Genomic DNA, 24,634 nt, shown 5'->3' with positions numbered 1-24,634 from the left:
TGATTGAGTGAGGTTTGGTGGGGGAGGAGGGAGATGAGAAGTGATCATCAATGGGTTGGGGCAGGGGGAATTGAGCAAAAGAGAAACGGCCACACTGGGAGTGAATCAGAAAATGCGAGAGATTCCCCCGGGCTCAAATCCACAGACGTGGTGGACAGCCTTTTCTTTCTGGCACTCAGAGCTCGGAATCAGATGGCCACGAACTGTGAGCCGTCTGAAGCTCAGAGTGAAGCAAAGAGAGGAAACAAAGCAGAGCTCTAGGTAGACCCTTGTTAGTGTCTTTCACCGTCATCTGATAACTCCTGAGGACTGGGGATGGAATTTGTAACGGAGCCTTGTAACGGTTTGTGCTCACTTCCTCATCATGGTTACTGCCAAGAGAACTGATTATTTTGTCCCAGAATCTACAGTGTCTCTTACAGCTTTATCCGCAAGTATTCATTGATCTTCCTTCTTTCAACAATGAGCATAAAGTTGAAAAAAGAAACATCAAGTGTTTGTTTATAACTAGGAATAATGCTGAACCAATGATTTGTTTCATGATATTTCTTTATTCTCTCTCTCTCTCCCCCAATCCCATCTCTCTCTCATACACACATGTGCACATACAAACTCAGATGTGTAAGTGTGTGCAAGGGGTACAGGATCATTTGTTCAGTGATTTTACATACATGTATACCTTCACCCCTTTAGCCCGTGGCCGGAAAAGCCCCGAAACGCAGCTCTGCCACCGCAGGTGTCCTCACACCTGAACTCGTGCCCCACAGAAGCAGTTTTGCTAGAGGACAGATGTGTACTTGTATTACTGGCTAGTTACTGTTGCAGGACATATTACTCCAAACTTACCAACGTAAAATGATGAGCATTTACTATCTAAACAATTTGTATGGTGAGGCGCAGGTCAGTGCCTCGGGCTTGGGGGCTCTGAGGAGGTCGCTGTGCAGCTTTTGGTCTGGATTAGAGGTTCCTCTGAAGGTTGGGCTGTGGGTGGAGAGGGGAATGCACACCTGAGCTCACCCATGTCACTGCTGACAGGCCTCAGGTCTTCATTAGCTAACAGCTAGTCACTGGTCCCTTTCCATAAAGCAGCTCAGAACAAGGCAGCTGGCTTTACTCAGAGTAACTGAATAAGCCAGTGAAAGGGCTTGGAAGGTGCCCAAGATGGGAAAAAATGGTCTTTTTATAACCCAGTCTAGGAAGTCACATCTCCCCCACCTGCTGTCGCCTGTTCACAGGTCCTGTCTCTTCTAAGGAAAGGAGTTGCACAAAGGCATGAACACAAAAGGACTCAGGGATCAACTGGGACCGTCCCAGAAGCTGATGATCACACCCAACAGAGACTTTCAGCCAGAGAGTGCAATTTTGGTTAAAACAAAGTACAATTATCATAACGCTTATTCTGCCGAGATGGCAAAGGACATCTATCCTGGGAAAAGTTTCCCCAAGTCTTTCGCTATGATTGAATTTCAGTCGCAGGATTCCAAGCAATTTAATTTTTTCATACTTTTCAGTGTTTTCTACATGCCAGGTTTTAATGATAACATAAACATTTAAAGAAATAATAAAAATCTATTTAAAAGACCACAAAATCTAAAAAAAAAAAAAGAAAAAAGAAAAAAAGAAAAGAAAAGGTGCTGTCCCCGGGACAGTGTTGCTGTACGAGGAAGCACCACACTCTTGCGCAGCGCGCTCGGCACCACCCTTGCGGTGAAGCCTCCCCGACACCCTCGCGACCCTCCCCACGCCCCCGCCTCGCAGAAACAACCCGGAAAGGAACGACTACGTCTTCGGGCTGTGCCCGCCACACGCCTGCAGCCCGCACTCAAGTCTCCATCGCGCTCCCTGACCGCCGGGTCCGGCGCCGCCGGGTCCGCTGCGCCCCCGCCGCGCCGCAGATCCACAGCCCCGAGCCCGGTCCCCGCGCACGGGGAAGAGGCGGCGGCAGCGAGGACGGCCCGGGACAGGCAGCGGGACTCCTGCCTCCTCATCCGTGAGTGACCACCGCCTCCGAGTACTTTGGCCCGGGACATTTCCTGTGGGAGACCGGCTTATGCCCTCCTCGCTAGGCTCGACTAACCAAGAGCAAACCACAGGCCCGGGAGCGTCATAAATAGGCCGGGGCTGCCGCGCTCGGGAACCCCAGGCTCCACACAGCCGATGCCCCTCGTCTTCGCGGGCCGTTCGGCCATGAGACTCCGCGGACTTCTCTGCCTGCTCCTCTGCCTGCCCCTCTTCTCACCAGGTAAGGTGCTGGCTGGCTGCCAGCGTCTGCCATCGGAAGCCCACCCGGCAGGTCAGCCCAGAGCCTGGATTCCTCACCCTGAAATCAGCAGCTTCACGGGCGTCACAAAGGGGAAAAATAGGGAAGAGGTCATGCCTTTGCCATTATACCCTCGGCCTGATGCGATCTCTTCTGCTTCATCCTTACCTGGGCCTTGGGGTGCACTGGTAAAGCATGACCGTGGGCTTGCAGACAGGCAGGTCTTAAAGGACTGGGTCACAGTGGCATCCACCATGGTACCTATTCACCAGGTCAGAGGACAAGACGGATGGAATCCCACCAACAGGAGCCAGCGCGAAGAGCATGTCTTAGGGAAGCTGCCATAGAAGTATTCGGCTCCCAGAGGAATTTAGAGAGCAGTACTGCGTAACGTGACACGGCTCTCATTCCGGGACAGGGATGTCCATAGTTGTAAAAGTAGGATGAACATATGGCTTTTTTTGTTTTTTCTTCCCAAATAGAGGCTTCAGGAAAGTAGGTAAATGGAGCACTGTTGTAACCACCACAACAGCAGGCATAAGTCAGAACTGCCCCAGCCAAACTGGCCACAAGGTCACCCCATATAAATGGCACAGACTCAGAAGGGGGTTTCAGAAAGAGCATTACAGTCCCCAGGGAAGGATTACTGAGAAGACCACGGGCTGCTCCATATTCTAAGAAGGGATTCTTTTTTTTTTTTTTTAAGATTTTATTTATTTATTTGACAGACAGAGATCACACGCAGGCAGAGAGGCGGGCTGAGAGAGAGGAGGAAGCAGGCTCCCCATGGAGCAGAGAGCCCGATGTGGGGCTCGATCCCAAGACTATGGGATCCTGACCTGAGCCAAAGGCAGAGGCTTTAACCCACTGAACCACCCAGGTGCCCCTAGGAAGGGATTCTTATGACAAATGACAATCACACAGAGTAGGTACCAAAGCATAAATAGTCTTGAATAATGAAACAAGTAGGAGGCACACACACTTTGGAATACTCATGCGTGAGCCACATAGGAAGAAAGCGGTTGAGCAGGGAAACCAGGACAGTAGCACAAAGAAGACGCTCTGCGATCACGAATCCTCAGAGCTAAGATGGTATTTCAGAGTTACCAGGTTTGGGCACCTCGGTGGCTCAGTCAGTTAAGCATCTGACTCTCAGTTTAACTGGGCTCGGGGTTATAAGATCGAGCGCTGTGACAGGCTTTGCACAGGGCAAGGGGCCTGCTTGAGTATTTGGTAATCAACTATGGAGAAGGAGTTTAAATAGTCTGTGGTCACACAAGAAGCGCTGGGGTCATCTGGACCACGTATGTTACGAAAACACTTACTAGATGAAATAATCTTTATATTTGTATACTTTCTTTCGTCACGAAAGAGAATTTGTTTGGAACATACTAACTGCCGGACACTGTCCTAAACTTCATATTGGGTAGTAATGTCAACAAAGACTATCTCATGCCTGACTATGGCTTTGGTCATGACTAAAATAGAGAAGGATTTCCTGTTTTAATGGAGCTTCCAACGTTAACCTTCCATGTGATTCACATACTGTCATATTATATTCAACATATATTATCTTCCAGGCACTTTTCTGAGCTTTAGACCTAAAAGACAAGTAAGCCATATTACTACGCGTAAGGATTTGAAAGTTTTATGGGAGGAGACAGAGAACTGAATATCAAAATAAGTGAAGTTAAAGCATGGATGCTTGGGGGCTTGGGGTTATAGAGGAAGAGATCAAATTCTTTCTGTGAGATTACTCAAGGTACAAAAAAGCCCACGTAAGACTGATTTTATAAAAGAAATCATGATTGTATCGCTTGTAAATGAAGGATGATTTGCTAAGTGAATCTGAGAATTGGAAGGGGCTTTAGACACGTGAACGGACATGAGTAAAGACACCAAGCTGTGACAGTCATAGGGAATGAAAGGCTCAGCATGCAGCACATTGAGGTGGGGGGCTCGTGCCTGGGGCTGGCAGAGAGACTCAGAGGCAGCCCACAGAGGATCCTGAGGGCACACGCTGAGGGAGGAGAAGCTCGCCATGTACTGGCTGGCTCTGAAAATGGAATGGACAAACTCATCTGCATTTAGAAACATCTCTTGAAGCAACGAAGAAGACGGGGAAGCCTGAAAGGGCATGATCACGGGACTTTGCCTACAAGAGAGTGTGACTAAGCAGTAACTCAGTGAAGAGAGGGACACCTGAAAGGCATGTGGAAGAGCTGTAACTGACTACAGTCAATGCACAAATGAGTGCACTGGGATGGCAATGCTTAGGTTCCTGAATAAAGTCAAAGGGCATTAACCCAGAAAGAAAATGTAGTAAGGAGAATATTTGTTCTTATTTTTATGTCTTTTATTTTTTTATTTTTGAGATTTCAGACAAGGACAAAATCAGGGCCAGTTTCAAGATCTTGAATTTTAGGGACCTGTGCATCTGTCAGGTGCAAGTGTGTAGCACTGAAAATATGGGCCCGATATTCAGATAAGAAATCAGTGCAGGAGGGGGCACCTGGGTGGCTCAGTGGGTTAAAGCCTCTGCCTTCGGCTCAGGTCATGATCCCAGAGTCCTGGGATCGAGCCCCACATCGGGCTCTCTACTCGGCAGAAAGCCTGCTTCCTCCTCTCTCTCTCTGCCTGCCTCTCTGCCTACTTGTGATCTCTGTCTGTCAAATAAATAAATAAACAAAATCTTAAAAAAAAAAGAAATCAGTGCAGGAGTCATGTCATTGTTCAGTAATAAGTGTCTAAAGCTTCAGGACTTCCAGGGAATGCTTACAGGAAGCCAGTAGCATGAAAAGAGAAAGCAAAATAGAGAAAATGGAAGTAAGGCGGTGAGAGGCTAAGAGGGAACTGGAGAAGAAAAAGGAAGAAAATACCATCGACAGAACCAGGAAAAAAATGCCACACATATTGAGCAAATGCAGAAAAGTTGCTAGGAGTCTCAGTGATTTAAGCAAAACATTGAGTTGAAAAGCATCAAACCAAGTCAACTAACAGTAGTAAGACTTTCAAGAAATCACATGCCACCCAAAGATTCGATAAAGTTGGAACTAAAATAAGGTCATCGTTTATTTTCAGAAGTTTTCCCCAGCTTTACTGGGTATGACTGACAAATCAAAATTGGGTATATTTAAGGTATATAACATGAGATTTGACTTATATACATATTCGTAACAACATGGAAGAACCTGAGGACAAGACGCTAAATGACGTAAGTCCAACACAGAAAGGGAAATGCTGCATGAGCTCACTTACATGTGACTCAGTAAGCATTGAGGTAAACAGCGGTCACCAAGAGCTGGAGATGAAGGAGATGCGGAGGTCGTAAGTTTTCACTGAAATAAACCGATGTGGAAGCTGGACAGCCTCACTTCTTGAGTCCTTATGGGCAACCCAAAGACCATGATTTGGGTTTTTTTGTTTTGTTTTGTTTTGTTTTTTTTTAAAGATTTCATTTATTTCTTTGTCAGAGAGAGAAAGAGCGAGAGCACGAGCACAGGCAGGCAGAGGCAGGCAGAGGCAGAGGGGGAAGCAGGATCCCTGCTGAGCAAGGAGCCTAACGTGGGACTCGATCCCAGGACGCTGGGATCATGACCTGAGACATGAGGCAGCCACTTAACCAACGTAGCCACCCAGGCGTCCCAAGACCATGATTTTGAATGCCAAGTTTATCAGTGAGAAAACGAAATCTTATTTGGAAGAAACTGTGGTTCATGCTAGCAGTTCAATCAGGAATGAAATATGTAGTGTCTGGTCAAACATACAAGCTCAATAAATAATGTGTAGCAAGAAAGAGAGTGTGGATAGTTTTTGTTTTGTGTTGTGTTGTGTTATTCCATGTTAGGCTAACAAGAGTTGTGACCCATCTTGTCATTTCCCAGTCCTTTAAAGAGAGTATCTATAAAACGAAAGAATAAACTGAAGATAGCCTGGAAACGACAGTTTCATATTCTAAGAATAAATACAGGACCTTTTGGTGGTGCCTGAGAGGCTGTAAGACAAACATTCTAATGAAAGGAGCCTATAAGATGACTTTCAGCATTTCTACCATTTTCATTTAGAAATCATCCAAAAGCAACATGAGTGAGAAAAAGAACTGAAAATCGCATCTTCAAGTAAACTAGCGTATAGATGGAATGTGAAACCAGAGGCACCTGACGTCACAGTTCAGGAGTTTCCAGCAGAGAATACTTCTGGAAGATAAGGGGCACACCCTAAAAACAAACTCAAAAACATGCCTTTGCAAAACAAGAACAGAGTTCATGGGTGATTCAGGGGCACATCCCAGGGGTCAGCAGTTGACTTGACAGATAATTCAGACCAAACCAAGAATGGCGTAAACAAGTTATAGATACAGCACATAATCTACTGGTGAATCTGGAAAGGGAACAGAGACATTATCTTGCGAATAGCCATGTATCTGGCTTATCTCCACTGGTCTGAATAAAAGTAAGAGTTAACATGATTAATTTAAGATATTGGTTATTAAAAGTAACTCCTGGCTCATACCCTACACAAGGCTTTTGGTCCAGGAAAAAAAATCATCTCATTTAAAAACAGGAGTAATGAAAAGTTAACAGCACTCGAATCTAAACAAACATCTTTTTAATATCATGAAAGATGAACAGGCAACAAAAAAAAATTTAAATTCCTAGGACCCACCACTTCATTCCCATGGGAATGTATCTTATAGACCTTCTTCATCCATTATGCTCAGTAGCATGTGTATAATGTTAATCATCACTGGAGTATATGTAAAGATAAAAGACTGGAGATTACCTAACTGATTTCCATCAATGAAAGCACAGTTAAATAAATAATGGCCTGTTTATATATAAAAATGTTCTGAATTATTATAAAGTAGAATGACAAGTCAATAAGACAAGAAAATGAATGATGTAGAAGAACCAGAAATGAAAAGTATTTGACTACTCCTATTTGCAGTTGGTACAACAGGAATGACACATTTAACTATTGTAATGATGGTGGAAGTTTCATGTTTTTCTGGTTGCTGGCTATTATAAATAATCTTACTATAAAACTCCTCTCACATATGTCTGAGTTTCCCTGGAGCGCCATCTTAGGGATAGAATGGAGTCTTACAATATGAATCTTAAGCTTTGCTAGGTAAAAATACACTCTTCTCAGACTTGGATAAACCAATTTAGAAACCCATCAAGCGTCTGAAAGTGGCAAGGATTAAAAATAGATGTAGAATTAAAATACTTGACGAAAAAAGCAAATAACTGAGAGGTGTTAAATGATGATGACAAAGATGTAAAGTCATTGTATTATATAAGGATAAATATTTTGATTAATTTTAGACTTTGTTACATTAATACATTAAGAACATGTGTTTTAATTCTATGAGAACTACTACAAGAATGGGAACAAAGGGGGCACCTGGGTGGCTCAGCTGGTTTAGTGTCTGCCTTCGGCTCAGGTCATGATCCTGGGGTCCTGGGACTGAGCCCCACATTGGGCTCTCAGCTCATTGGGAAGCCTGCTTCTCCCATTCCCACTCCCCCTGCTTGTGTTCCCTCTCTCAACACTGTCAAATAAATAAATTTTTAAAAAGAATGGGAACAAAGCTTTAATTTCCCAACCAGTAGGGAAAAAATGAGATGATTAAAAATAATCCAGTAAAAGAGAGAAACTGAGAGAGAGAAAAGAAGCAGAGACTTGGCAAACAGAAAGCAAAGTAAGATGGCAGAATTAAACCCAACTACATTAGTGACAACATTAAAATGCAAGTAGGTTAATTTTCTACTCCAAATCAAGAATAATTAGCACTGGGGCGCCTGGGTGGCTCAGTGGGTTAAGCCGCTGCCTTTGGCTCAGGTCATGATCTCAGAGTCCTGGGATCGAGCCCTGCATCGGGCTCTCTGCTCAGCGGGGAGCCTGCTTCCTCCTCTCTCTCTGCCTGCGTCCCTGCCTGCTTGTGATCTCTCTCTGTCAAATAAATAAATGAAATCTTAAAAAAAAAAGAATAATTAGCACTTAAGAAAATGAAACAACTAAACTCAACTGTACAGTATTAAAAAAAAAAAAACCCAAAATCAAAACCAAACCAAACCTAAACAACAACAAACCAAAAACCACCTAAAATGAAAGCATTCAGAAAGGTTAGAAGGAAAGGAGGGTGTTATGGGCTAAATTGTGTTGTTCCAAAAATGCATATATCAAATCCCAAGACTCAGTACGTCAGAAGTGACCATATTTGTACACTGGGGTTTGACACTGGTGACTACGTTAAAATGGAGTCATCAGGGTGGGACCTAACCTAATAGGACTGGTCTTTCTAAGAGGAGGAGATTTGGACACAGGCATATAAGGAGGGAACACAGTGTGGAGGCGTGCGAAGACGGCCATCTACAAACCAAGGAGATGGAACTGATCTTTCTCTCGGATCTCTCAGAAAGAAACTTAATGCACTACATCCAACTACGGAATGCAAATTTCTAAGTACAGCCAAAGCACTTATAAAAATGGCCACACACAATCATAAAGCAGCTACCAAAATTTCAGAAAGTCAAAATTATTAGTGTATTAAATCAACACATTGCATGCTTCAAACTTAATGTTCCATGACAATTCTATCTCAATAAAGCCAGAAAAAAAAATTTTTGCAAAATTGGAGAAAAAAAGTCTTTGAACCTAATTCATTTAAGTCAGAAATTATTAACAAAATTATAAATTTTTGGAAATGCAGAAATATACTTCTGCAGTAGGCATACATCAAAGGAAACATCAAAATGAAAATTAGCAAATGAATCATACTAAAATAAGCTGCATGTCAAAACTGAGAGATGGAGGTAAGTTAGAATTTAGAGAAACAAATGAAAGAGACACAAATATATAAAAGACAAGAGAAAAAGTTGGTATTTTAAATAGTAATTAATACATTTTATAATAATCCAGGGACACCAATCAAGAAAAAATGAGACACACTTAAAATAACCATCTCAGGAAAGAGCAGGTTTGAAATCACAACAGATGCTGCAGAGACTCAGAGAAAATAGAGGGTGTTAGGAATTTTCCCACCGCATCTAGGAATTTCTTAGCAACAATTCTTCCCTCTTCATCCTATCATCCATGTTCTTTCTACTGGATTATTACACTAGCTTACAGACATGCTGCTGTTTCTCTGATTTTAAGGAAAAACTTTTTTTTTCCCCGCTCTTCTTCCAGCGCTACCCCCTTTCTTTGCTCCATCTGGCAGCGAAACTCCTCAAAATCATCCCCCGTATTTTTCACTCCGGTTCTTCTCTCGGAATCCTTAACAATGTCCTGAGCAGGCACCCTCCCGACTCCTCTGCCAGCTACCAAAGCTGTGGTTTCAGTCACCCAGGATCTGCACGTGGCTGCATCCAAGTGTCGCCAACCGCTGCGACCTTGGCCGGCTCAGCACCAGACCCACAGCAGCTGGTGGCTCTCCTCCTCCTCCTGTGCCTTCATCACTCAGCTTCCAGCGCAGCGCGCTCGCTGGACCCTCTCCCCGCCTTCCCCTAATGTTCTCCATACTGGGGAGCCCCGGGGCTCGTTGCCTCGACTTCTCTTCCTTCTCTCCACCTGCTCCTTGGGGCCAGCCGCGCCCTTTTAAACACTCCCCGGACCTCTGCTCAGCTCCGGACTTGCAATGAGCATCCAGTGACAACTGAGGTCTCAGTTTGGGTGTTTAAGTTCAAGGTAGTATATCCAAATCCGAACTCCTGATTTCCGCCCACACAGCTGCCCCCTTCACAGTGCGCTGCGCCTGCACCCTGGGGAGCCGCTCTGGGCTCTTGTGACCTTCGGAAGTATTGCTCCGGCCCGCCCGTGCGGCCTCAGAGGGCAGCGGCTCTCCTCAGTGAAAGGCCAGAGTAGCTACAGAGTCTCCCCCGGCTCCCCTGCCCCGGCCTGTGCGGCTGGAGCACCGTGGACTTTCCCAGCTCCCCCGGCCCCACGCACCTCCGCTGCTGCCTGGGATAGGGCGAGACCGCAAGTCCCCCGCTCAGGCTCAGACTTCAGGAGCCCCTTCCTGCCTGTCCCCAAACAGGTGACAGGTGATTCTTCTTGCTCTTTACCCAATCTCTCTTGGAAACCTTCAGTGGAAGGGCAGGAAAAAAGAGTGAGTCCAGCATGTCTGGGACCCAGTGATACTAGGATTTGTGCTACCAAAGCCCACACTCAGATCTTAAAAATTTGTCTGAGGTCGGCTTTTTCCCTCTTGGCTCCAGCAGCAGCTGATTCCTCCTGCTGTCCACACAGGCCCCTGTGGGTCTCCTGCCCTTCATTGTTTTTATTTTCCACATTTATTGAGATGCCACTGACACAGAGCATTGTGTGGGGTTAAGACGAACAAGGTGATGATTGACGCACGTATATATTAGGAAACACAAGATAGGTTAATACGTCCTTTACCCCACATGATTACCATTTTGTTGTTGTTACGGTGAGAACACTGCATCTCTACTCTCCTAACCATGTCCAAGGACACAATACAGAATCGTCACCTGGAGTCATTGTGCTGTACACCACCTCCGCAGAACTTACTCATCTCGTAATTTGGTTTGTACACTCGGGCCACCATTTCCCCGTTTCCCCACCTCTAAGCCCCTCGCAGCCACCATTCCATTTTCTGTTTCTACGAGTTCGATATCAGTGGACTCTACATATAAGAGAAATCGTACAGTGTTTGCCTTCCCTCATTTCACACAGCACAAGGCCATCGCAGTCCACCCATGTGGCCGCGCACGGCGGGATTTCTTTTCTGCATGGCTGAGTTACGGTCCGTTGTTACAAACGTCACAGCTTCCTCGTCTGTCCTCTGTTGATGGACTCTTGGATGGTTCCATTTCCTGGCTATCCTGACTCAGGCTGCAGTGACAGGAGAATGCAGGTGTCTCTTCGAGATAGTGACTTCAGCTCCTTCAGATATGCACTCAAAAGCAGGACTGCTGGGTCACACAGCAGTTCTATTTTTAATTATAGCTTTAATTTTTAATTATTTGAGGACTTTCCATATTTACTCTCCAGTTTACATTCCCACCAACAGCCCATCAGAGCGCCCCTTTCTCCACATCCCTGTAGGACTTCTTCTCTGTCTTGGTGGTGGCAGCTGTTCTGACGGGTGTGAGGTGGTGTCTCACTGTGGCTGTGATTTGCCTGTCCCTGATGCTGAGTCATGTTGGGCACATTTTCTCGTACTTGCCGGCTATTGGGCAGTCTACTCTGAGAAGAATCTTGTCAAGCCCATATTTTAATGGGCTTGTTAGAAGTTTTTTTCTGTTTTGTTTTGTTTTGTTTTGTTTTACTTTTGAGTTGTGAGGGTTCCTTGTGTATTCTGGACATCAACCACTTAACAAATATATGGTTTGTAAATATTTTCTCACATTCTGTAGACTCCCTCTTCATCTTGCTGATCACTCCTTCAGCTGTGCAGGAGCTTTTCAGTTTGCTAAAGTCCCACTCACCTATTTTTGCTTTTGTGGACTGTGCTTTTGGTGTCTTTCAAATAATCATTGCCAAGACCAATGTCAAGGCAATTTTTTCCTATTCTAGGACTCTCGTAGCTCTGGGTCTTCACTGAAGTCTTTAATCCATTTTGAGTTAATCATGTCATCTGCAAACAGAGGCAATTTTACTTCTTCATTTCCAACTAGACACCTTTTTTTTTCCTTGCCTGACTGCTCTCGCTAGGACTTCCAGTCCTAAGTTGAACAGGAGCACTGACATTGGAAAACACTTGCTTTTTTTCTGACCTAGAGGGAAAGCCTTCAAACTCCACCACTGAGAACAACGTTAGCTGCGTGTCTGTCATGTTTGGTCTGTTCTTCTTCAAACCTCATCCGTTGGAGAGCATTATTATTGCTATCATCAACTTACTGGTATTTACTAGAATTCTGCTTTGATTCTCAGGCCACCTTTCTGTGTTACATTCTTTCCTCACGCTGTACGTCCTTTAGGATTTCCTTTGCTGTAGAAATCTTGGTGGTAAATCATTTCAGTCATTTGTAAATGTTATCCTTCTTCTGGAAAGAAGGCATTACAGAGTTCCCAATTCTACACTAGCAGAAATTTCCTCTCACAAGCTATTCTTTTTGGCTTTCACTCTTCTGCCATAGCTTAATTATTAAATTTTTAGATTTATTATTTATTTTTATTTATTACTTTTAAATTAGTATTTCAAATTATTGTCCTTTGTTAATGTTTTTATGATTTAGCATTTGTTTTATCACAATGTGAATTTCTTTTATATTATCTGTAAGGAATACTTTTTTATCTTGACTCTGTGGATCTGTATTTTTTCCATCATTTCTGGAGAATCTCTTTAAGCACTGCCTCCTCTCATTCCTCTCTTGTCCTGGAATAAATGTGAAACTTGTGTCTTCATGCTAAGTTCTGGGTAAATAATTCAGATGTATCTCTTTGTTCACAATTTTCTTGTCTAATAATTGGTCTTTAATACCTTATATTAAAATTTTTCAAAAATTTTTTTCATGTCTAAACCTGCCCACTAATTCTATTATCGATATTGTTTCCTTGTTTGTGCAGCTTTGTGATAATAGGTTTTATTTCTTTAAACAATTTGATACACAGATGTTTAATTGTTTGTCACATTGGCAATGCCAATACCTTTAGTCCTTGAGGGTACCAATACGTTGTTTATTTCATTAACTTTAGCTCATAGTGCCTTATCTTCCTGATGATTTGTCACAGTGAAGTCATGGCTTATCCTTAGTCTGCCAGTCTCCTAGATGTTTAAACTGAGACGGTGTCAGTTACCATCCAAAGCTTCCATTGTGGAACCTCCTCGGGGTTTATGTCCGCATCCTAGCCCAGCCAGCCAACCAATCTAGAGGGCTCGCTGCGTAAGCTTCAGTTCCCAGACTTGTCCTCTAGGGAGTGAGTAGTCTCGGAAACTACCCCACCACTTTCAAGAAGAACACTATTTCAGAGATATTCTCTATGACCCATTCATTCTATAATGGCAGGCCCTTGAGAGTATCTGACTTGCAATGGTAGCCAAAAGCCTAAATCTTTCAATCTGATCGTATTTGTTTTGTATCTTCCAGGAATTTCTGTTTTTGATGTACTGATGGTACCTTGTGCTTGGGGCACTCCCACAGACTCTTTGAAAATGCAACAGACCTAATTCGAAAGGCATTTGAAAAGGAACAGAAGAAGAGGGAAAGCAGTAGGCTCAAGTCATCCCTGACTTTTCTTCTTATGACTCCTAGTGTTGTCCAGAAATTTCAGAACTATATTAATATGTATCAACAGTGGACATTCTTCTTTCCCTTCTCATTTTAAGGGGACTAAGGCTAGTATTTCATTATGAAATGCTATATGGATTTTTGTGTTCAGATGAGTTTTAATTTGGTTAAGGTAATACTCTTCTCTTCCTATTTTTAAAATAACATTTATCAGAAATCATTAATCATACTGATTTCCTCTTTAATTCTCCCTTTCCAAATATATATTCAAATTACTTGACCAGCTGGGTATATTGCAGATGTCATTCTGCTATGGCAAAGAGGAACATCATCACCAAATGTTAATCTAAAAATATTGTCTCCGACTCTTAGCCAGGAATGGCCTCACAGGCGAATACAAGCAAAAGTAACGTGATGACTGAACAATCCTCATTTGTTGGGACGCATCCATTATTGAGTGGACCTTCAGGGACCTCACGGGTGGGAAATTCTTGACACTATGCAAACTCTCAATACAGAGGTGAGACGGACGGAAGCGTAACTGTCTTCCTTCTACCTCTTTCTTAGGTGGCTTTTCCCCTGGGCAGTCACTTGATTTGAGGATTGTAGTGCCAGGTCATCAGCTCTGCCATTAGAGAGTTTCCTACTAAATTAACTTGGCTAAATGGTGAGTCATCCGGAGAAAATAAGGGTCTGGATATGATGACAAATTTTCAGCTTTTTCGATACAACTGGGAAAGGACTGTCCAGAATGTCTACAAATTTATTATTTTTTCTGATACACTCAGTGACTAAGGTACATTGAGTTACGTAGATCATACCCAGATACAGAGAGAAAAAAATAACTTCTGCTTGTTTCTGAGCTGCCTGAAACGTGACAAAAGGGACTTATGTGTCTATAGAACAGACCAGCACCACAACTAGTACCACAAGATATTTCCTGAAACTTCATCTGACCCTTCAGGCACACAGACAGGAGGGAAACGGGAGACAGGAAAGGTAAAAAACCTGAACATTTTAATTTATTTAATTTATTTATTTGTAAGCGAGAGCCTGCGGGGGGAAGGCAGAGGGAGAGGGAGAAGCAGACCCCTTGCTGAGCAAGGAGCCAGATGAGGGGCTCGATCCCTGAACTCCAGGATCACACCCTGAGCGGGAGGCAGACGCTTAACCGACTGAGCCACCCAGGGGCTGCGAAACTGAACACTGTAGCGGAAGAAGGAGCGTGTCAGTTGTCAAGGGAGCTGGAGCAAGAGGACTGCAGCATCAGGTCCAGGGCCCTGAAAACTCACCATGGCCTGCGAGGAACACGGGATGCTCCTTCTGTCTTAACTCCTCTCATGTCTTACCAAACTGTCTTTTCTCCATGACGCTCAACCTATACAGATCTTTCTGTTCTTCCAATAAACTACGCAAGGGACCTTTCTCTTGCTGTTCCGTGTGCCTAGAGTACCCTCAAAGGGGTATCTGCTCCTCTCTTTCATGCCCATCGTTCAGGCCTCCGTTCAAACGCTACAGCCTCAGGAAGCCTTTCTCTGTCCCTTCCGTCAGCCGCATCCTGCAGACTCTATCTGGTCGATGACTGTATTATTTTGTTCCCAACACCACTTTCTGAGATAATCCTAGCCACCTGTTTTTGTATGGTCAGATTTATTCCCTGAAGATGCGTCCTGTGACGATAAAGAACATTTCCCCCATTTTCACGGTTCTATTATTAGTGCAAAGGAAAATGCCTGCTGAGTAGAAGATGCTCTGTAAATACTTGTTGCAGATCCACATAAAGGAGTAAAACAATTAAGAAACTGGTATATTTAGAACACAGATGTGAAAGGAAAATGAAATGGGGTCAATTATGTCAAGGTGGGGCGCCTGGGTGGCTCAGTGGGTTGGGCCACTGCCTTCGGCTTAGGTCGTATCTCAGGGTCCTGGGATCGAGTCCCGCATCGGGCTCTCTGCTCAGCAGGGGGTCTGCTTCCCTTCCTCTCTCTTTGCCTGCCTCTCTGCCTACTTGTGATCTCTCTCTGTCAAATAAATAAATAAAATCTTTTAAAAAAAAATTATGTCAAGGGGCTTTACAACGGAGCTGGGAGGCCGTTGAAGAGGTGGGCCTTATGCACATCTTCACTCCTGGAGCCATGAACTTTTGACCTGGGCCAAACGGCAGGTATTCCAAGGACTCAGCCCAAACACCTGCAACCTGCTACAGTGAGAGATTTTTGCTTAGTGAGATCATTAGCGAACAATCAGATTCAGCCAGAAGTAGCTTTCTGCTGCCAACACCACTCAAAAATTCTTTGTGAACAACGTATACAATGCATTCCCTTTTTGCTTTAAAATCCTCTGACTTGTGCTCCCTACCAGGACACTACCCGGGCTGCTACCCAATCTCTGTCCCCAGATCGCAATTCTTTGATCCCACCCAGCACTCCTGCTGAATGGTGCCCTCCCACAATTTTATGTGGACACGTATTTGTTCATTGAGCCACTGTGACATTTACCAAAGTTCGCTTTGAAGCATCGGTCAGCAATGCCAGGACCCTGTAGAAAAGGAGGGAGGAGTCTGTTCACACTCGGGCTCTTGGGTAAAGAAGGACAGTGGAGGTGACGGAACAACTGAACAGATCTTTCGTCCAGCCTCTTCTCTCCACACGGCAGTGCTCATACGGGAACCCCCTGGCCTCACACTTAAGAGTGTCTCACGTCTCACATTCCACTCATGAGCTAATCATTTCACTACCTCTTTTCTTCTGCAGTAAGAAGTGGTCTGCCTTCTGCCGAAAGCCATTGTTTAAATCTGGCTGGCATTTGCAGAAGAGACATCTGCAAGTTGACAGAGGACCAGATTGGAATCTGCAAAAGACGGTGGAGATGCTGCAGAGCGTGGTGGATCCTTATACCAATCCCCACCCCCCTCATCTACTCAGATTATCAGGCACCCCCTAAGCACAGGTTGAAATGAAACTAGGGAGAGCATCAAAAGGAAAGTTCTTTGCATCGAAAGTCACTGGAATGTATATGGCAAACACTGCCAGTTCCCCTTACCCCTTGTCAATAAAAATAAATAAATATGGATTTCAAATATCCGGAAACCACTTCTTGGTGACTCATCTCCAGATTCAAACAATCTCTTTAAAAATGAGAAAGCACATTTATGGAACTACAATGGTTTTTTAATTTGTCATAAAAAGACCAAATGATTAGCCAAAAAAAAATTGCAAATGAAGACAAAACTATGTTTTGTATAATACACACGTGGTACAAAGGAAATGCAAAATAGAGGGGAAGTGGGAAGAACTGTAGGTGGGGGAAAGGAAGAAAATTGGGATAGGGCAGGAGGAAATCATTTGGGATGATAATAACGGTTTTCACTGTATGGCAGATAACTGGAAGGAGATGAGAACAAGAAAGGACAGAGAATGAGAGTTTAAAGGGCAACAGAAATGTATATTACATAATCTAAAAGGTAAAACCTCAACCAACAAAGAGATTTTCATATTTCCCTCCGATGAAGGAACATTGTGATCAGCTAGAGATTCTCAATCTTTTACTCCTTGAGACAAATAATTCCCTTTCATAGGACCTAAACATTTTACCGTAAAAATACAGTCCCGCCTTTCAAGAGCACGCCATCAATATCCCTCTCTAAAGAGACTTCCTACTCCTACAGAACTCCTGACTGCAAGTTCCTCTTCTCTCTAGCATCATGAGGTCTCATTTTCCTGTCCCGAGTATTGGGAGACATCAACTCAACAACATACCTCAAAGAAGATTGTCAGAAGTTTTAGATTTCACTCATGCGGAGAATTTTGATGATTAAAATGATGTGGTTTGGTAGTGAGGACTCCTCTTCTTTCTTTTATAATGCAGAATTTATGAGTTCTTTTTTATTTCATTTTAAATTCTCAGAGCATGGACGTTTTTCACAATAATTTGGTAGAGTGTTTTGTTTGTTTGTTTTTAAAGATTCATTTATTTAAGAGCAAGAGAAAGAGAGAGACAGAGAGCTCACAAGCAGGTGCAGAGGCAGAGAGAGAAGCAGACTCCCCACTGAGCTGGCAGCCCAATGTGGAAGTTGATCCCAGGAGCCCAGGGTCATGACCTGAGCCAAAGGCAGATGCTTAACCAAGGGAGTCATCCAGGTGTCCCTAAACTGGTAGAGCCTTAACTTACTTTAGGGCAAAACTGACCTTAAAACATGGGAGATGTACCGCAGGTCGTGAACTCAGTGTGCTACCAATGAAAGATCATGACGGTCTGCTTGCCATTCCTTCTTCCTTTCCTCCTCTGTCCACTACCCCGGGATAAACTGGACAAGCACCATACCTGAGTTGCATTTATTTCACAAAGATTGTGCCTCTTTTGGGTGATAGAATAAACCGAGCCTCTCTGCCAAGTCAATACAACCCTGTATTACTCATCCGTACCTGGACTTCATAAACCTGACTGCCCAATATTTGTTCCTCAACTACAATAACTTCCTGTGAGTGTTCCTGAGCCTAAGAGTTCAGAAGAGACCTTTAAACTGGCTCAGTTCACTTAAAATAGCATGGCATCCATTCTCCATAATTTGGAACTGCCACACGAGAGATGACCCAAACAGCTTGTATTCTTAATTTATCCTAAAATCATCATGTCTCATATAACTCAGGAAAAAACCCGAGATGGAATCATAATTTGGGGGGGGGGAGGATTAAAAGAGAAAGACAAAACCTTTGCAAACACGTGGGAAAGATTACACAACCTTGAAAGAAAAAAAAGGCTTTGGCTGCATCCCAACTGCCATCAGAGATGGGCAGACTCTCTGTGCTTCCCTGAGGGGAAGGAGCCAGTGGTAGGTTCCAGAAAGCTGCTCTGCTCACTTTTTATCGTGTTCTCTCTTGCTGACTGTAATAGAATAGTCTCCTTACTCATGAGGATCTCCCTACAAATATCTTTTCAATTAGTCCTGTACAGTAATAACATCTTCTGTCTCTTGGCAGTTTTAAGCCATTTTAATCAAAACACTCTTCTAATATTTAATGACACCAGAACTTAACATGCTGTCTAAATCTTTCTGATTGTTGGACATGCCACACTTCCTTTAGTGAGCCAGTATGGTGACTAAGTTCCATGAGACTGTGTGTGTGTGTGTGTGTGTGTGTGTGTGTGTGTGTGTGTGTTGTAAGTTTCTACTGATGTTCAGACTCTAAGTACTAGACTAGGGACATCTAAACTACAGGGGTCATTTAAGTGACAGAATGGGAGGTCCCAGATCTTGTCTTTCCACAGAAACACTGATTGAACCCCCAGCCACAGATGAAAAGATCTTTCCAAGAGCTCTGGCGTCACTTTGAGAGATGACAGAATGCCACTCTTGAACAAAATCTGACAACAGCCATATGGAAAAGGGGAAGAAGACCTCCACTTTACCTGTCACCTGTCACCCCCTGCCTCATGGTGGCAGAACTCAGCACAGAGGGAGATGACCTCAACGTAGGATTTCTTGAGAGTGCAGTAAGTGACTGCTTCCCCTTGCTTTGGGGCACTGCCCAAGAGGACCATTTCTGTCTCAACCCACCCCAAATGCTGAGGGGATCTGCACACTGGCTGGGGGCAGATGAGAATTAAGAGAAGTTGCAGGACTCACAGCCACCAACACAGGATCTCAACAACAGTCTGCAACCCCCAGCTCCCATTCCCAACTTCCAGACCCACGAGGGCAGGGTTTGGGCTTCCAAGGCTTCAAGCATCCCTGCCCCCAACCTCTTGGGATGTCCCTATCATTACGTCTCTGGGGGGCACGGCCCATGCCAAGGTTCCCATGCATTGGTGTCACAGGCCCAGGGCCCCCCTAAGCTATAATGCACATATTTCCTCTACTGGTTTGGAGTCGTAGGGGCCACTGTGCCCCCACGGCTCCGCTAGGCATTGCTCTCATAGGGGCTCTCTGGGTCGGTTCCAGAGCGGCAATATCTCTCTGCCTGGGGCCCACAGCTCTCCGGGGCATCTCTGAATCTAGATGGAGGCAGCCATGCCCCCAGGCTTTGCTAGGCAGAGCACACAGCATTCAGACACCTGCTGGAGCTGGGGCTGTGGCGGCGCGAGGGCAGGGACAGGGCCTGCCCCAGCAGCAGATGGCGCCTCCTTTGAAATCACTCCACTCTGGGCTGGTGATGGGAGTTACAGCTGCTGTGATCTCTGAAATGCCTTCAGGAGACATTTATCCACAGGACAGCGTGTCCCGCCCTCCATGGGGATGTTGACTCATCACCCACTGTCCTGAGAAACAGCTCCCAGCTTTGCCGAGGTGCCCCGGTCCTCACTCATCTCCTTTCTGACTTGGCCACAAGCTCTGTGTTCTCTCCCCAACAGGATTTCTCCTTCCGTTCAACAGGGTAGGCTGAGAATTTCTAAATTTTCACGTTGTGCTTCCTCTCTGGTTAACAATTCTGTCTTTAAGACATTTCTCCCTTTTTGCATTTCACAGAAGCAGCGGAGAGAAACCAGGCCACCCCCACAACACTTGGCCAAGGCAGTTCCTCAGCCAGATGGCCAAATCCGCGGCCCGGCCCACCGCCCCCCGCAGAGTGCTGGGACACAGACACGACACTGCCCCTTCTGTGCCACCTTTTGTAACAAGGACGGCCTTTCCTTCTTTCTCCAGCACATTTCTCATTTCCGGCCGAGACCTCAAAGAACGACCTCTGCTGTCTGTTTCTAGTAGCATCTATTCAGGGTTACTCGTGTTCTCTAGGAAGACTGAGGCTTTCCCTGCACTTTTGTCCCTCTGCCTCACCTTTAAAGGTCCTGTTCGGGCAGTGTGGGCTTTCTCAAAACTCCTCCAGCCTGGGACCAGTTCCAAAGCCAGTGGCTTATTTCCAGGTGTTTGTCACAGTAGCATTTCCTTGTCTTGGTACCCATTTTCTGTCCTAGTCAGCTTGGGTTGCCGTGACAAAATACCACTGGCTGGATGCCCTATAAATAACAGAAATTTATTTTTCACAGTTCAGGAGACAGAAATCCAAGATGGATTTGCCAGCATGCTTGAGCTCTGGTGTGATCCTCTCTCTGGAGTGCAGACTGTCTGTGTCTCGCTGGATCCTGACATGATGGAAGGCACAAGCATGCTCTCTGGGACGGCACGAGTCCTGTAACTGCTCCTGCCTCGTGACCTGATCACCCCCCAAAGGTCCTATGTCCTAATACCATCACTTGCGGGGTGGGGGAGTGGGGGGATAGGATTTCAACATAAGAATTGGGGGTGGGAGGGACGCCTGGGTGGCTCAGTTGGTTAAGCAGCTGTCTTCGGCTCAGGTCATGATCCCAGAGTCTTGGGATCGAGTCCCACATCGGGCTCCTTGCTCGGCAGGGAGCCTGCTTCTCCCTCTGCCTCTGCCTGCCTCTCTGTCTGCCTGTGCTCGCTCACTCTCTCTCTGTCTCTGACAAATAAATAAAAATCTTAAAAAAAAAAAAAAGAATTGGAGGTGGGAACACAAACATTCAGACAATCGCAGTCTGTCACACTTCTGTAGGTCTATTTCTTTACTCTGTTCTATCCCATTAATCTACATGTTTATCCTTACATCAAAAGTATAGTCTTGATACTACGCATTTATAGTAAGCTTTAAAAATAGATACTGTAGGGGCACCTGGGTGGCTCAGCAGGTTAAAAGCCTCTGCCTTCGGCTCAGGTCACAATCTCAGGGTGCTGGGATCGAGCCCCGAATCAGGAATCTCTGCTCGGCAGGGAGCCTGCTTCTCCCTCTCTCTCTGCCTGCCTCTCTGCCTACTTGTGATCTCGGTCTGTCGAATAAATAAATAAAATCTTAAAAAAAAATAGATACTGTAAGTCTTCCAATATTCTTTTTCTTTTTCCAAGTTTCGGCTATTGTATACCTTTGCATTTCAGTAAAAATTTTTACAATCAGGTTATCAACTTAAAAAAAAAATTGTGCTGGGACTTTGGTTGGCATTATATTGGATATATAGATCAATCCAGGGAGAACTGAGATCTGGGCAATAACCAGTCTTCTATTCTGTGAATACTTTATGTCCCACCATTCATTTAGGTCTTCCACAATTCCTTACTTTAGTGTTTTATATTTTCCAGGAAGCTAATATATTGTTAGATTTATCCCTAATTATTTCAGGTTTTTTGAAACTATTGTAAATTACAAAGGTTTTGTTTTCTTTCTTTAAGTTTTCAGTTGTCCATTGCTTGCATAGGTAAATACTTATACACTGTTTTCTGCAAACTTACTAAACCCACTCATTATTCTAGTAGTTCTTTGGTGTGCTTTGAGATTCTACATAGAAAATGACACCATCATCTGTGAATAAAGACAGTTTATTTCTTTGCTTCTGCTCTGTATAAATGTTTTTTTATTTTGCCAGATTTACTACACTGCATAAAACCTCCAGACCTAAGATTGTTGCTTAAAATTTTTTCTAAAGATTTTATTTATTTATTTGAGAGATACACAGCAAGAGCAGGAACATAGCAGGGGGGTTGGGAAAGGAAGTACCAGACTTCCCACTGAGCAGGGAGCCTGCCTGATGCTGGCTCAATCCCAGTACCCTGGGATCATGACCTAGTCGAAAGCAGATGCTTGATGACCAAGTTACCCAGGAATCCCTAAAATTTTTGACAAATATTGTGAGCAGGTTAGTAAATCCTTTTTTATTTACTAGTTTGCTGAGGTTTTTAATCATAAATGGACCCTGATGTTGTCATTTGTTAGTGCTGTATGCGTGGGAGATGATCAAATGTTTTCTCTTTTCTCAGTCTGTTGATAGGCTGAAATATATTAACTTTTGAATGTTTTAACAATCTTGTATTCCTAGAAAATACTCCATTTGATTATAATATATTATCCTCTGGATACAATGATGGGTTAAATTTGCTAAAATTTTATAAATGACACTTGCATTTATGAGACATAGTATTCTATTTTAAATTTTATTTTCTTGGAAAGACTTTGCCCAGTTTTGGATTAATATACAATTGGCCTCAAAAAACAAAACAAAACAAAACAAAAACTAAAATTAGTTGGGAAGTCTTCTCTCATATTCTAGTTTATGAAAGATTTTTGCAAAATCGGTATTATTTGTTCTTTAAAAGCTTGAAAGAATACATTTAACAATGATGCTATCTGGTATTGAATTTTCTTTGCTGAAATGCTTTAAAATGCACATTCGATTTCTTTAATAAATACAGGATTGCTCATGTTACCTATAACTTCTTAAGTAAGCTTTGGTACTTTGGGTTTTTCAAGAAATTTGTCTATTTTAAATAAGTTACAGGTTTCCCCACTCTCTAAAAATAGAATATTCCTATGAAAACTTTCATAAGCTAAAATGGCATAACATAATGAGCAACCCCTTCTTTTTGAAGGGTCACATTACACTACTTTCTTTTTAGGAAATACCTATAGTAGTACAGGAATGGCCTTTTTTGCAAAAGTGAAAATCCTCTTCACTTTTTTTTTTTGTTAGTGAAACAGGTACTAATGTATAATAGTCTCTAAACTAAAAATGGTTTAAAGAGACAAAGTCATTATATAATGATAAATAGGTCAGTCCATGAAAAAGATATAAATATTTAAGCACTCATCATCAGAATACCAAAATGTATATAGCAAGAATTAACAGGACTAAAAGGAGAAATAAACAAATAAGACAGTAAGTTTGGGGCTTTAATACCCCACTCTTAACAACAGATTATCCACACAGAGAATCAACATGGAAATACTGGATTTGAACAATGCTACAGACCACATGGATCTCACAGACATACACAGAACATTTTATCTGACAACAGCAGGATACACACACTCTCAGGTGCACATGGAACATTTACTGACATACCATATGTTAGCCCATAAAAAAGTAAGTATGAGTAATTTCAAGAAGTCTGAAAATGTGCCAAGAATCATCTCTGACCACAATGGTATACAACTCAAAATGAGTAGCAGGAGTAAAACTGATGAATACAGAAAAACTAAACAACACTCTCCTGAATAGTCTCATCGAGGAAGAAATTAAAGAGGAGATTAGAAATTATTTTGAGAGAAAGAAAATGAAGACACAACAAAAGAAAACTTCTGGAATGTGGCAAAAGCAGTTCTAAGAAGGAAGTTCGTAGCAATAAACATCTATATTAAGACACAAGGAAGAACTGAAATAAACAATCTAACTTCATACCTCAAAGAATTAAAAAAAGAAGAGCAAACTGAGCCCAAAGTTAGCAGAAGGAAGGACATAATAAAGATTAGGGCATAAATAAATAAACAGAGAACAGGAAAAATAGAAAAGATAACCCAAACTGAGAGCTGCTTCTTTGAAAAGATAAAATTGACAAAGCTTTAACTAGACTAAACAAGGGGAAAAGAGAGAGAACCTTTCAGCAAGATTATAAATGAGAGGAGACATTGCAATTGGAAACAAAGAAATAAAGAGGATCGTAAGAGTCTACTATGACAACTCTAAAAACTGGATGACTTAGAAGAAATGGATAAATTCTTAGAAACATGCAACCTGCCAAGACTAACTTAAGAAAAAATAGAAAAATCTCAACAAACCAATTACTTGTAAGGACACCGAATCAGTAAACAAATGAAGAAAACCCATAACCAGATGCTTTCACTGGTGGACTTTTACAAATATTTAAAGAAGAATTAATGACAATCCTTCTGAACTCTTCCAAAAAATCAAAGAGGAAGGAACTGTCCTGAACTCATTTGATAAGGTCAGCATTACCCTGATACCAAAGCCAGAAAATAACCTTACAATAAAAGAAGTCAATAGGCCAATGTCCCTGATGAAGATAGCTATAAAAATTTTCAATAAAATACTAGCAAATTGAATTCAGCAATACATTAAAAAGATCATTCACCATGGTCACATGGGAATTTTCTCTGGGATGCAAGCATGATTCATGACATGCAAATTAACAGATATGACATATCAAATTAGTAGAATGAAAGATAAAAATCATATGCTCATCTCAACAGTCGCAGAAAGAGCATTTGTCAAAATTTTATATCCGTTCATGAAAAAAAAAAATCCCTTAACAAATTAGGTATAGACAGAAAGTACCTCAACATAATAAAGGCTATATGTGACAAAACCACAGACAACATCATCCTGATGAAAGGTTGTAAGCTTTCCCCCTAAGATCAGGAACAAGACGAGG

The 24,634-nt window shown here is 43.1% G+C and overlaps 1 protein-coding gene across 1 annotated transcript; it reads left to right on the top strand.

The window, feature by feature from the left end:
- The first annotated feature begins 2,157 nt into the window (after nucleotides 1–2,157).
- DEFB109B (defensin beta 109B) lies at nucleotides 2,158–16,493 on the top strand. The gene is made up of 2 exons (XM_045086157.1): nucleotides 2,158–2,242; nucleotides 16,215–16,493. Exons 1-2 carry the CDS (start codon nucleotides 2,158–2,160, stop codon nucleotides 16,418–16,420), a joined length of 291 nt encoding a protein of 96 aa, XP_044942092.1. The 3' UTR covers nucleotides 16,421–16,493.
- The last annotated feature ends 8,141 nt before the right edge of the window (nucleotides 16,494–24,634 follow it).

Source organism: Mustela putorius, unplaced genomic scaffold, assembly GCF_011764305.1.
Source record: "Mustela putorius furo isolate JIRA1106 unplaced genomic scaffold, ASM1176430v1.1 tig00000905_pilon_pilon_pilon, whole genome shotgun sequence".
NCBI lineage: Eukaryota > Metazoa > Chordata > Mammalia > Carnivora > Mustelidae > Mustela > Mustela putorius.
The sequence above is the reverse complement of the archived record's forward strand: the minus strand, read 5'-3'. Positions and strand labels throughout refer to the sequence as shown.

Coding starts and splice junctions, on each gene's coding strand:
- DEFB109B (XM_045086157.1), top strand. CDS start 2,158: ATGCCCCTCGTCTTCGCGGGCCGTTCGGCCATGAGACTCCGCGGACTT. Junction 2,243..16,214: donor CCTGCCCCTCTTCTCACCAG/GTAAGGTGCTGG, acceptor TTTCTTCTGCAG/TAAGAAGTGGTCTGCCTTCT.